The sequence below is a fragment of the Colobus angolensis genome, unplaced genomic scaffold (genome assembly GCF_000951035.1).
Source record: "Colobus angolensis palliatus isolate OR3802 unplaced genomic scaffold, Cang.pa_1.0 Scaffold584, whole genome shotgun sequence".
In the NCBI taxonomy this organism is placed as follows: domain Eukaryota; kingdom Metazoa; phylum Chordata; class Mammalia; order Primates; family Cercopithecidae; genus Colobus; species Colobus angolensis.
In genome coordinates, this window is record NW_012119421.1 from 313,330 (window position 1) to 325,247 (window position 11,918).

The 11,918-nt window shown below is 47.4% G+C and overlaps 1 protein-coding gene, 2 non-coding genes and 1 pseudogene across 3 annotated transcripts; 1 reads left to right on the top strand and 3 right to left on the bottom strand.

Moving 5' to 3' along the window:
* Window positions 1-1,811: 1,811 nt before the first annotated feature.
* Window positions 1,812-1,883, bottom strand: TRNAE-UUC. Its single transcript has one exon. It is a non-coding gene; the product is annotated as a tRNA-Glu (tRNA).
* Window positions 1,862-2,551, bottom strand: LOC105526280 (annotated as a pseudogene).
* A 3,064-nt stretch (window positions 2,552-5,615) lies between these two features.
* On the top strand, window positions 5,616-6,260 carry LOC105526281 (protein FAM231A/C-like). The gene has a single exon (XM_011962225.1). The coding sequence runs from the start codon at window positions 5,616-5,618 to the stop codon at window positions 6,258-6,260; it is 645 nt and encodes a 214-aa protein (XP_011817615.1).
* Window positions 6,261-10,135: 3,875 nt separating this feature from the next.
* Window positions 10,136-10,206, bottom strand: TRNAG-CCC. The gene has a single exon. It is a non-coding gene; the product is annotated as a tRNA-Gly (tRNA).
* Between the last annotated feature and the right edge of the window lie 1,712 nt (window positions 10,207-11,918).

Genomic DNA, 11,918 nt, shown 5'->3' on the forward strand with positions numbered 1-11,918 from the left:
AAAAAAAAAAAAAAAAATGCATACATAAATAAGAGGGGTGGGGAAGCAAAACGATGGGCAGTTGGGATTCTGTAGTGGTTAGTACCCTGCCTTCTGCCTGCAGCAACGTCTATTCTAATCCGAATCCCGGTATAGTCAGACTTTATCTTGGACCCACTGGGGCGAACCCATGTGTCTTTTGGTTTGCTTTTCATTCCTGCACCAGTCGCGGCCTTTATCTGCAGCCAGAAAGCCAGAAAGCAGGGTTTCCCGCTGGCGCCACAGCGCCATACTGTCTGGGGAAAAGAAGGAAACCCAACAGCACACAAACAACTGCTCAGAGAGAAACCTTTGAAGTTCTCTATGCCTCACCATTTAGCAGAAAATATCAAGCAACTCTCAACCTAGCTGGTCTGTAGCTTCCACGAATGATATAATGTATTTATTGGAGTCTTTCTGGTTGAGATATTTCAAATATTTGGTGAAGCTTTTAATGAGAGAGAGAGACACTCTCGAGTGTGGAAGAAAAAAATGAGGGGGTGTGAGGATCAGGCGACTTTAGGACAGAAAAGAAAGAGAGGAGGAAGCCACGTAAACGTTTTTGGGTAGGCGTGAGGCGATGTCAGTCTTGAACTCCGTTATGTTAGGTAAAGAGGGCAACCCTCTTCTAGCACAAACACCGTTTCTCACATTGAGGAAATCACAGGGATCAGCAACTCTAGAGTGCGATGAAGAAGCTTCACTCTGGGAGAACCCCCTTGGTGACCACGGTCTCTACTCCGCCAGGTAAGTGGGAATGAGCGCAGGCCCTGCAGGGACAGCACAGCCTCCTCGCCCTGGCCGGACGCTCAGGGTCACCACCCTACCCACTGCCACCCCTCGCCATTCTTCCAAACCACTCTCAGCCAAAGATTCCACTGACAGTCACCCACACGACAACCCAGGCCGCCTTTCAGAAGCGGCTCCCGCCCCGCAGCCACCGCGCCCTGTCACCCCCAAGGTTCTGCCTGCCGCCTCTGCCCAGTCTGTGCACTTCACCTCCCTGGCTCCCGCTCTCCCCTGAGCTTACAGTGGAGGCGGGGTTCTTCCGAACCCCCCTTGGGAGTACTGAATGGAAAATGGGGAGCGTGCGCAAGTGCTTAGTAGAGTATAGACATTGTGGGATTTGACTGTGGTACCATCGCTTCTACCTCCTAGTGCTGATTTTTACACCTGCATTCCGCTTAGGGCACCGGTAACAGTTTTCCATTTGTGCCTACACCACCTGCTGTCTTTGTTGGCTCAGGGAACATCGCCTCCCTCTGCCGCTCAATCAGCAAACTGGACCGCCCTCGAGGACCTCACCTGCCGCTCACCCAACTCCCAGCTTCGCGGGCATCGCCTCCAGTCACCTCTTCCGACGGCCTAACGAGCACGTTAGCTGCGAAGGGAGGTGAGGAGGCTCAGCTGACTGGCCCTTGCCCATGTCCAGGGTACGCACAAACAACACGACTTGGTTTGGCCTCTTTCTTAGTTATTTACAGCTCAGCCGGATAGGTGCCTCCGGGACGGCGACGGCAAAGAGGCTGGCCTTATTGGGTACAACTTCACGGGGGCTGGCACCTCTGCACGGCTGTGTACACCTGAGCCAGACGCTCAGGCGTTCTCTAAAGCCTCTTCAGCGGATGACAGACAGGGAGATAAAGGTGAGAGGTGGTCCACCAGGACTTGCCCTCCTTCGCTGGGATTTGCCCCTCGCTGCGGAGACTGTTCTGCATCTGGCCCTTGGAGCATGCAGGCTGACAGGGTAGTAAAGAAGGATTCCTGTGGGAGTGCGCCCAATGCAAAAACAGTTCCCTGACCGGGAATCGAACCCGGGCCGCGGCGGTGAAAGCGCCGAATCCTAGCCACTAGACCACCAGGGAGATGCAAGTGACTGCTTTCTCTTCGTTCTTCCGTCTGAGGCGACAGTTCCCCCGTGGTTTGGAATGACGTGGGCCTTGTAAGGGTCGCTCTTTGCTCCTGGAGTCGTCTCACAAGGCCATTCCCTCCCTACTTTCTTCAAAACAAAGAGTCTGCAGGCGACACACCGAGGGCTCCGCGAGGGACACCAAGGCCACGAGTCCCGAGTCCTGGAGCGAGTTGCAGCGACCCGGCCGCAGCTCACCACTGGCCTAGAGATGTGCCTTTGCTAGGCGGCAGCAAATGACGAGACGGTCGCGGGTCGCCAGGTCTGGAGTCGCCCACCAGGTTGCCAGGAGGAGGCGGGAGCGGGGAGGGGCCCGGGGTGAGACGGGGATACCCTCTGCATCATAACGGACCCAGATCCCGGCACCCTCAACATCATAAGGAATCAGACGGATGCGGAAACCGAAACGAGCTGGATGGGAAACTCTTTCCAGGAAGGCTCCCGGGCCCTCAACTGGTCTCCGTCCTTCGCCTGCAACCTGTGACACCTGCCATTTTCCCATTTTAGGCGATGGCAACGCCACCCTTCCGTTTGCTCCGGGCAAAACTTCGAGGGTTCCCTCCGACGCTGGAGTTTTTTCCTCAGATCCAAAATCCAATTGGTCACCAACTCGTGATTTACCATCGGCCAAGTGCGTGGGCATTGATCTACAAGCGAGTTTCTCCACCTCCGCAGAATTGCTACTTCGGGGTGGGGGAGGGCCCCCCCGGGAGGGCCCCCCCACCCACCCCCGCAGTGAATTGCAGCATCCATCGCCTCCGCTGACTAGATACATGCCAGGGGGTTAACATTCTCCCTTCCGCTTCCCCCAGTCGTGGCCTAGTGTCCCAGCGGGGATGGGACAGGCGTGTGAGAGCGAAGTTGCCCCCTGTGGAGAACCATTGCTGCGCGTTGTCCTGCTCTCTGAACTTGTGCAGAGGACTCTCCAGGTGAAGACTCAAGGGTCGATCCAGCTCAAGACACCCTCGCTCCCCCTCACAGTCAAAACTTAGGATTTAGGCTTTAACATCTTGACATCATGAGATTCTAAACCTTTAGGTCCTCCAAATCGGCCTCTTCCGAGCCTGTTGCCCAGGGCCAGCCAGGCAGAGGGCTGGGTTCGCTCGACGAGTCTCCTCTCGCCCCTCCTGGACCTTCAGGCTTCTTTCGGTTGCAGAGAAGTTTTATGGGCCACTTCCTTCAGCACCCCCGGGGGCAGGTGCGCGGTGCGCAGGGAAGAAGAGGGTTTGACTGCGGTTCGCAAACCCCAGCGCCCAACCTCCACCCCGCTGCGCGCACTCTTCCAGGCTCCTGCTGGTCCCACTCGCCGGGAGTTAGGTCTCAGGTCAGCCTGAGCTCTCGAGACGCCCAGGCCCGGAAGGAAGCGTAGGGGAAACCAGCTGCTCACTTCGGTCCTGTCCGGAAGGGATCCCTTGCTGACTTGAAAGAAAGGCGGCGAGTCCTGTCCTGTCGGGTAGGCAGAAGAGAGATCAAAGGGAAGACAAGAAAAATCCTGTGAGGTTTCAGGATTTAAAGTTACCATGAAGTCGACCTAACCTCCTCTGGAGGTCCTCCCGGTCCTCCCGTGGCTGGAGAGGGTGAATCGAGTTTCCGTCTCCAGTTTGTCGAGGCGGACAAAGCCGACGGCAATGGGCCTGTCCACTATCTTCTTTCATATGCACAAAATGTCAGCTCTTCCTGTTTCTAACTTACAACATGCCACCTGATGACCAGCTTAGCAAATTAGAGACCCTCCATGGGATTCCATCTCTGTCTTAGTTCGGGTTTCTATAACAACGTACCGTAAACTAGGTGGCTTTCTAATTCACAACAGAAATTTATTTCTCACAGTTCTGGAGGTTGGAAGTCTGAGATCAAGGTGCCAACATGGTAGGGTTATGGTGAGGGACTTTCTTTTTTCTGGTTGTAGACTGCCGCCTTCTCATTGTATCCTCGGGGGCAGCAAGAGGGCGAAAGAGCTCCCCGGGGTCCCTTTTATAAGGGCATTAGTCCCATTCAGACTAATGGGACTAAATCCAGACTCTGTGCTGAATGTTGTGGATTTTTTGCATGTTCACCCTCCCCGCAGACAACTGGAGATGTATTGTCCCCAGAGGGTACAATAGAGAATCTTCGGTCACAAGTCAGCAACCAGTCTAGTGAGTGAAAGCATGTGTCCGACTCTGAAATGAGAGTGTATTAGTCCGTTTTCAAGCTGCTGACAAAAACATGCCAGAGTCTGGGAAGAAAAAGAGGTTTAATTGGACTTACATTTCCACATGGCTTGGGATGCCTCAGAATCATAGTGGGAGGCAAAAGGCACTTCTTACACCGCAGCAGCAAGAGAAAATGAGGAAGAAGCAAAAGCAGAAACCCCTGAAAAACCCATCAGATAGTGAGACTTATTCACTATGAGGAGAATAGCACGGGAAAGACCCACCCCCACGATTCAATTACTTCCTCCTAGGTCCCTCCCACAACACATGGGGATTCTGGGAGATACAATTCAAGTTCAGATTTCGATTAAGGCACAGCCAAACCGTATCAGAAAGGGATGAAGTGACAGCATGTCCTGATGTGTGTGATGATTTTATGAGTTATTACCTATTTCAAAATTTATTGCAATGTGTGAAAAAGAACAAAGACTTGTACTATCTGACTTTAAGGCTGACCATAAGCTATTATAGATAAGGCATCAGGAGTGACAAATAGATAAACACACTGAGTTAAGAGATCTGAAACTGATCCATAGCTATACGGTCAATAAATGGGTTTTCAATGAAAGCAGTTCAATAGAGGAAAATAAACCATTTCAATTAATGGACTTTCATATGGAGGTAGGGGAGGCCAATGATGTTATTCTCCCTCACTCTACACACGAAAGTAACTTGAGGCGTATTATAGACATAAAGCATTTCAAGCATACTTTGTGACTTGTTCGTAGGCAAAGATTTTCAAGGGTACTTTGTGACTTGTTGGTAGGCAAAGATTAGCCTACCAACAAGTAGGACACAGAAAATATATATATCTATATGAAAGACATGATAAATTAGACTTCATCAACATTAGCCATACTTTCTCATCAAAAGATACCACTAAGACAGTGAAAAGGCAAGCAAGCCACAGACAGAGAGAAAGTAGTCACAAAATGTATCTGACCTCCACACCCTGTAATTATTATTACTGTGGTCTGGTACACTGCACCCAGTATCTGCTGGAGTATTTCCTGGGTGTCTCTAATGAGTAAGAGAGGGCCCCATGGGATATTCCTACAGTTCCCAGATGAACAGTGGGAAAGACTCCATGTTGACCAACCCCGAGGGGCCTGAAAACTCAAGTCCTCAAGGAGGGTAGAGGATACCTGGACCCTGACCCAGACCCCTGGATGGGCTGTGCCAAGAGACCCGGCAAGGGAAGGGATTCCCTCCTGCCTCAGGTTCTGTGTTCTTCTGTGGTTAGACGACCTGAAACCAACTCCCTCCCCAAGCACTGGAGTTGGGGCTTTTCCAAGGGCTGGGGATCTTGCTGTCCTAAGGATAGCTGAGCAAGGGGGTCGAGGTGGAGCTTGGGTAGTGGAGGAGGGGAAACCGGGTAAGATGCGTGAAGCGGTCCGCTATACAAGTCACAGACAGGACCTGCTGGGACCCAAGCGCCTTCATGTGAAGCTTGGTCTTGGGCCACCTTGTTCCTCAAAGGGGTGCCTACTTCCATGGGGTCTTCAAAGGGGCTGTGGAAAGAGAGGCCTTCAGCCCACACCTCTGAATGCTTTTCCACCACAGCATGCCCTGTGGCCTGTATCCTGCTGGCGTGGAACAGTCAGACCCCTGCACAGCTGCAGAACCTCTGTACTGGGTGGCATCCCAGCCTGAGTGCCACAGCTCAGTGGGCAGGCCCCCGAGCAAGTAGAGAGGAGGGCACGTTTTGGACCGAATGTGTGGGACAAGAGCGATGGCTCATCCGTTCAGGTTACTCACAAAATGAGAATCAGGAAGATCAGGGCACAGAGCTGATTTCCCACACAGGGCTGAAAGCAGACAACCGGAGGGAGAGCAGTACCTGGGCCAATGAGGTAGAAGACAGAAGACCACAGTATACTCCTGCCCTCAACCTCAACCCCTCCCACACACATCCTCCACGCCCCCTAACCACCTTCCTCAGAAGTGTAATAGGAATCCAGATATCCCCTGGCCTAGTTGCTGCAGGAGGCACAGTAGCCTGGAGGATCCTGAGGCAGCTGTGGGAAGATGTGGATTGTCTAACTGGAGGTTGGGAGTCCAGGGTGCAGAAGGAGAAGCTTGGAGTGCAGGATTTGGTGGTATGTGTGTGGCAGCAGGCAAAAGAAAGAGACAACTAAGCCACTTGAAATACCATGAGAGATCAAATTTAGAAAATTCCCGGGGGCGTATGCATGTAGGCATTCACGAGATCCAGAAAACAGCTGCTGCATAACTGCATGTTGCAAGCAAGCCCTAAGTTGCTGATTTTTAAACAGCCTGATGGGTTCACAAAGGCAATTTCTGAATAGTCTTAAAAGCAGAGGTGCACTAAAGTCACTGTGCCCTGCAGCCCAGGATCCCAGTAAGTTCTTTGGAAGATTTTTGGAGTTGTCCTTGGTAACCCCCAAGAATGTCTTGGTTAGGAGTAGAATTTTAGATGTCATCATTTTAAAAATTAAAAGTAAAACTGTGGAACTCATAGAGAGATAAAATTAAGAGAATACATTCACTATCCTGAGTAGAAAGATTTCTTATAGAACATAACAGGCTTTAAAAATAAAGAAAAAATTTCATCGAATTAAATGCTTTGAGAACTAAAATTAAAATCCAAAGCCATCCAACCAACTGGACAGACCCCATCTTGGCCAAGGAGATCCCAGAGAAGTCTTAAATAGTGAGTTCCTGACCAGTATTTGGAAGGTCAGACACCTGTCCTTATTCTCTCTCCCTTTTGTAGTTTAGACGTGACTGACCAGCATTATTGTTAAAACAGAGATCATAAGACTGACAGAAGAGACTCCTTACCATAGTAAGATACTATATTATAGACAAGACCTAAGGCCATGCCAGGCAAGGTTAAGTCATGCACCCCTCAACTTAAAAAATAAACTATGTTCTAACTGCCAGTTGTTGTTTTTTTTTCTTCTTTTTTTCTCTAGCTAAGTAAGCACTGGCCTTGAGATAAGCAATGCTGAAGCACTTGCAGCTCACCCATTACCATAAACCGGCTGAGCCCTCCCTACACAAGCCATAACTACAGCTTTGATTGGACAAGAGACTGATTTCAGTAACTTTCTCCTGGTAAGAGACCACTGACTGTGAACTGGTTCTGGACAGTTTACAGAGGCTGTGCACTTGATTGCCTTTGTGTCCCTGCTTCACGTTTTGAAGCATAAGGCCTAACTATAATGTATTTAAATGTTGTCTCCACCCCAAAGTGAACATGGGTTGCATGTGACAGGCATGTTTACTCAGCATGCATGCAGCAGGATCCCTTCACGAATATTCAGAGCTCCTCCTATTCCCTGTTGAATATATGTGGCCAACTAGATCAACATAAATCACTATTCTCCCCTCCCCTCCCTGGAAACCTATTTTTCAGGTTTCAGCAGCAGGGTATGCCTCCCAGTCTGGCAGAATGGCCGCCTTGCAGGCTGTAACCCTTTATAAAAAATAAAATCTCCTTTCTAAATTTATAAATTGTGTGATTTTTTTCAGTTGACAGCTTTCAGTTGTCAGTCAAGTCACTGGGAAAAGTCCTTTGCAATATATTTATTTGAAAAATGACTGATTTCCTGAATATATAAGAGAACTTTCACAAATCACTAATATAGTGCTAAGGCAAATAAAATCAGGCAAAATATTCGAATAGGCCTTTGCAAAGGAGAATTTCTTATATGCTGGAAGCCATAAGAAAATATGCTTCATAGTATTGCTCATTAGGCAAGTACAAATTAATTCCATACGGAGACACCACTAACCACTCACCAGTGTATGGGTATTTTATTTTATTATTATTATTTTTTTTCTGAGACAGGGTCTCACTCTGTCACCCAAGCTGGAGTGCAACGGTGCGATCTTGGCTCTCTGCAACCTCCCCCTCCTGAGTAGCTGGGACTACAGGTGCACGCCACCGTGTCCGGCAAATTTTTGTATTTTTAGTAGAGATGGGTGTCGCCATGTTGGCCAGACTGGTCTGAGAGCACAGTTACATTTAACAAAGTTAGTACACCAAATGCTGACTAGAATTTGGTGCCACTTCAACTGCCACTGCTGGTGAAAAAACATTCTAGAAGACTGGCAATTTATACTAATGTTAAACTTATACTCAGGTCATGACCCAGCAATTGAAGTACTTCCATGAATTTCAAGTGCACAAAAAGACTGTTACAAGAATATTCATTACAAGAATTCAGTAACACCCCAATTGAGAAGTGATCCATGAAACTACGTGGATGTATCTCATAAGTATAATGAACATAACTGCAGAAAAAAGGCCAGATACAAAAGATATGTCCATTCACTCATGAGACTTTAAGAACAGGCAATTGTAACCTATGGTAATAGACATCAGAATGGTGATTAACTAAGAGGACACAGGGTGGGAATTGCCTGGAAAGGGGCTCTAACAGGCCTTTCTCAGATGATGACAATTTTCTATAACTTGAGCTGGGTGATTACATTTATCAAAATTAAACAAATTGCACTAAAAATTTGTGCACTTTATGTGAACTGTAGTTTTTTTACTATTCGCGTTGCTTGAACCTGGGAGACAGAGGTTGCAGTGAGCCGAGATTGAGCCATTGCACTCCAGCCCGGGTGGCAGAAGAAGACTACATCTCAAAAATAATAACAATAGTAGTAATTTACTGTTCTCATAAAAATTAGCAGATGCGGAGTGGAGGCAAGCCGGTGTAGATCATGACAAGTAGTTTAGATTTTATTGTAAACTCATTAAAAGCTCGTTCTCGTTTTGTGTTTTTAAAAATCCCACTGATGCAGCCGTTTTCTCTACCAGAAAATACTATAAACCACATTATTTCATCAGTGGAAGCTACAGACAAAGCGCTCTTGAGAGGCGGCATCTTCACCTACGGGAATTTTTTCTGCTCAATTGTGAGACAAAGGGCATGTCCAGGTTTTCCTTTTGGTCAGGCCACCCCCTAGTTTATGCACAGCGGGCTAAATTCCAGAAGCTGGAGCCCTTCCAGGCCAGCGGTTTACTCTGCTCTCTGGAGGCTGCTAGGATTAAAGGCAAAGCAAAGGACAGGTCTATTAGCTACAATCGCCAAATAGAAAACACTGCTGTGACTCAGATTTGAACCCAGGTTGTGGGAACCACAACTACAAGTATTAACCACTACACGACCACAAGACCTGCTGACAACCATTGTACTTCGTATCTTTTTTATGTAAAAACACTCATACTATTTTCTCTGCTTTATTCTTGAACGTCTGAAGATTTTCGTGCTTTTCTCTCTTTCATGCGCTTCTCCGTTTCTCTCTCTCCATTCTGCTACATAATTAGAAAAAAAAAATCTCATCTCTTGGGATCCGGCCCCTGCCTCTACAACAAGCCTCCTGGGAAGTCTCATTGTCCCATCAACACCTCTGCCTTCTTTCACTTTTTTTTTTTTTTGACGGACTTGCTGGAGTGCAGTGGCTCACTGCAACCTCTGCCTCCCGGGTTCAAGCGATTCTTCTGTGTTAGCTTCCCAGGTAGCTGGAATAGCAGGTGCATGCCACCACATTCGGCTAATTTTTGTATTTTCAGTAGAGACGGGATTTCACCATGTTAGCCAGGCTAGTCTTGAACTCTTGTCCTCAAGCTATCCATCCGCCTCGGCCTCACAAAGTTCTGGGATTACATGTGTGAGCCACCGTATCTGGCCAAATTTGAGGCCAATACCTGTTGATGCACATTGCCAGACACACGGAATCCCTCGCGGAACACCGATGGGCCCACAAAACACGCGGAGGCCAAGGTGGCTGACGATTTTAGCAAATTCTGTTCACGACGTCTGGGGTACAGCCCGGAGGGTCCACTGGCCAACTCTGCGCAAGGACCAGTCTCCGCTGCTCCCCTCATCTCTACGCAGATTCTTCCCCACACACCTCCCCTTTCTTTGGGCCGTGGAGGCCTCTTGGACCTCTGAGGTGACTACCCCGCCTGCAGCTCCTCTCCTTCTGGGAGCTTCAGGGTAAAGAAGTGTGGAGAAGAGCAAAAACCTCTTGCATTGGCCGGGAATCGAACCCGGGTCTCCCGCGTGGGAGGCGAGAATTCTGCCACTGAACCACCAATGCCTCCCTGTAGGATTCTCGTATGGAAGGTGAGAATTCTACCATTGAATCACCAATGCCTCCCTGTACCGGCTTCCTGGAAGATAGCTGAAAAGAGTATCCAGGAAGACTTAGAAACTTGCAAGCGGCTTTTTCAAGAGTCGACTAAAAGCTAACAAAGACATCCAAACCAAATGTTTTTATAGGAAACTTTTACTAAACAAAGTTATAAATACCAAAATAGCTCATTTGTCGCATCAAACTCTTAACTCTGAGAAAGGTCTTTCTACCTGCATTACAAACCTTTATAATAAAACATCAGAAATTCATTCATGTTTCTTTTCTCTAATCCTAAATCTTCAATTGTCAACCTCAAACTGCTGCCTTAGTGGTTCTGAGAAGGTAACCTAACTGGTAGTTTAGGTAAGTAAAGTTCTAATCCAGCGAGGAAATAAGAAGCAGAAGCAAAATTAGAATTAGAGGAAAGAGGAAATAAAAGGAGAGAATCAAGGTAGAGATAATGAAGAAACAAAGGTTGGTATACTGAGTCTTTTGTCGCTGTTTTTTTGGTAAGAGTAATGATTGGTCTTGTAATCATTATAATACTGTTATTTGTCTGCTTGAAGATGTATAAAGCACTTGAAGGAAATGTGACATAAAAAGATTAATAATGCTTGCAGTCAATATTCCTTTTCACGGAGAATCCAATTTCCTAAGTTAATATGCTTTGATGTATTAGCTATGTAAGGAATAGACTAGTTTAAGGAAATACTGACAGTCAAAATATTAACATATTAGTCTTTTGATGAAGTTCAAATAGTAGAGAGATTTCTTTCCTCAATTTTCCCTGGAGAGATTAAACTGAAGAGAAAAATACAGAGTTTGTCCCATATGTTGGGTCTGGGAGTCATTATGACTTTTTCAAAAACAGAAGCTGTGTGTGACATGGAATCATGCTTTTTCTCTAGCTGAGAAGCCAAGCTAGGTCCAGGCTGAGTCATAAACTTGAGCCCAACAAGGAAATCACCCTTCACATTGACCTAGAAGAGCTTTGACTGTTCTCTGTTCTTTGCCCAACACCCAAGACACACATCAGCTCTGGCCAACAAACCTTAACATATTATCTATATCAACCAGAGCTACATGTATTCCCAAATCTCCTTCTAAAATACAAACCTGTACTTTCTACTCTCAACTTCTAAATTTACAAAGGCCTCATATGCATCTCTGAGTCACAGATGCTAAAACTCAACACACCAGTGAGTTCCCTGTCAGCATCATGTACCACCTTCTATCTCAAAACTCAATGATCAGACCCAAGTACAGCATCTCCCAAAGAGTAGTGCACTGTCCTGGGTGTTTCAACGATCACTAAAACCTGTTTCTAGCCCTGCCTAGCACACTTATCCTCGCCACCATCCATCTTATTTGCCAAGCCAGATCTTTCTTTGGATAAACTCTCTCATTTTCACAACACAACAATTTCAGTTCAATTCAAAAACATAGTGTTTAGGTTTACTGGATACTCCACAAGCTTACTGCCACTTTATTACCACACTTTTCCATCTATCAGCTCTTGCGTCCATTAACATAAGCAGACAAAAAAACTGGACTCCTGGCCAGGTGCAGTGGCTCACGCCTGTAACCCCAGCACTTTGGGAGGCCAAGGCAGGCAGATCACGAGGTCAGGAGATTGAGACCATCCTGACTAACACAGTGAAACCCCGTCTCTACTA

What these genes read in the sequence shown, in the direction of transcription:
- LOC105526281 (XM_011962225.1), top strand. Translation starts at nt 5,616, where the DNA reads ATGGGGTCTTCAAAGGGGCTGTGGAAAGAGAGGCCTTCAGCCCACACC.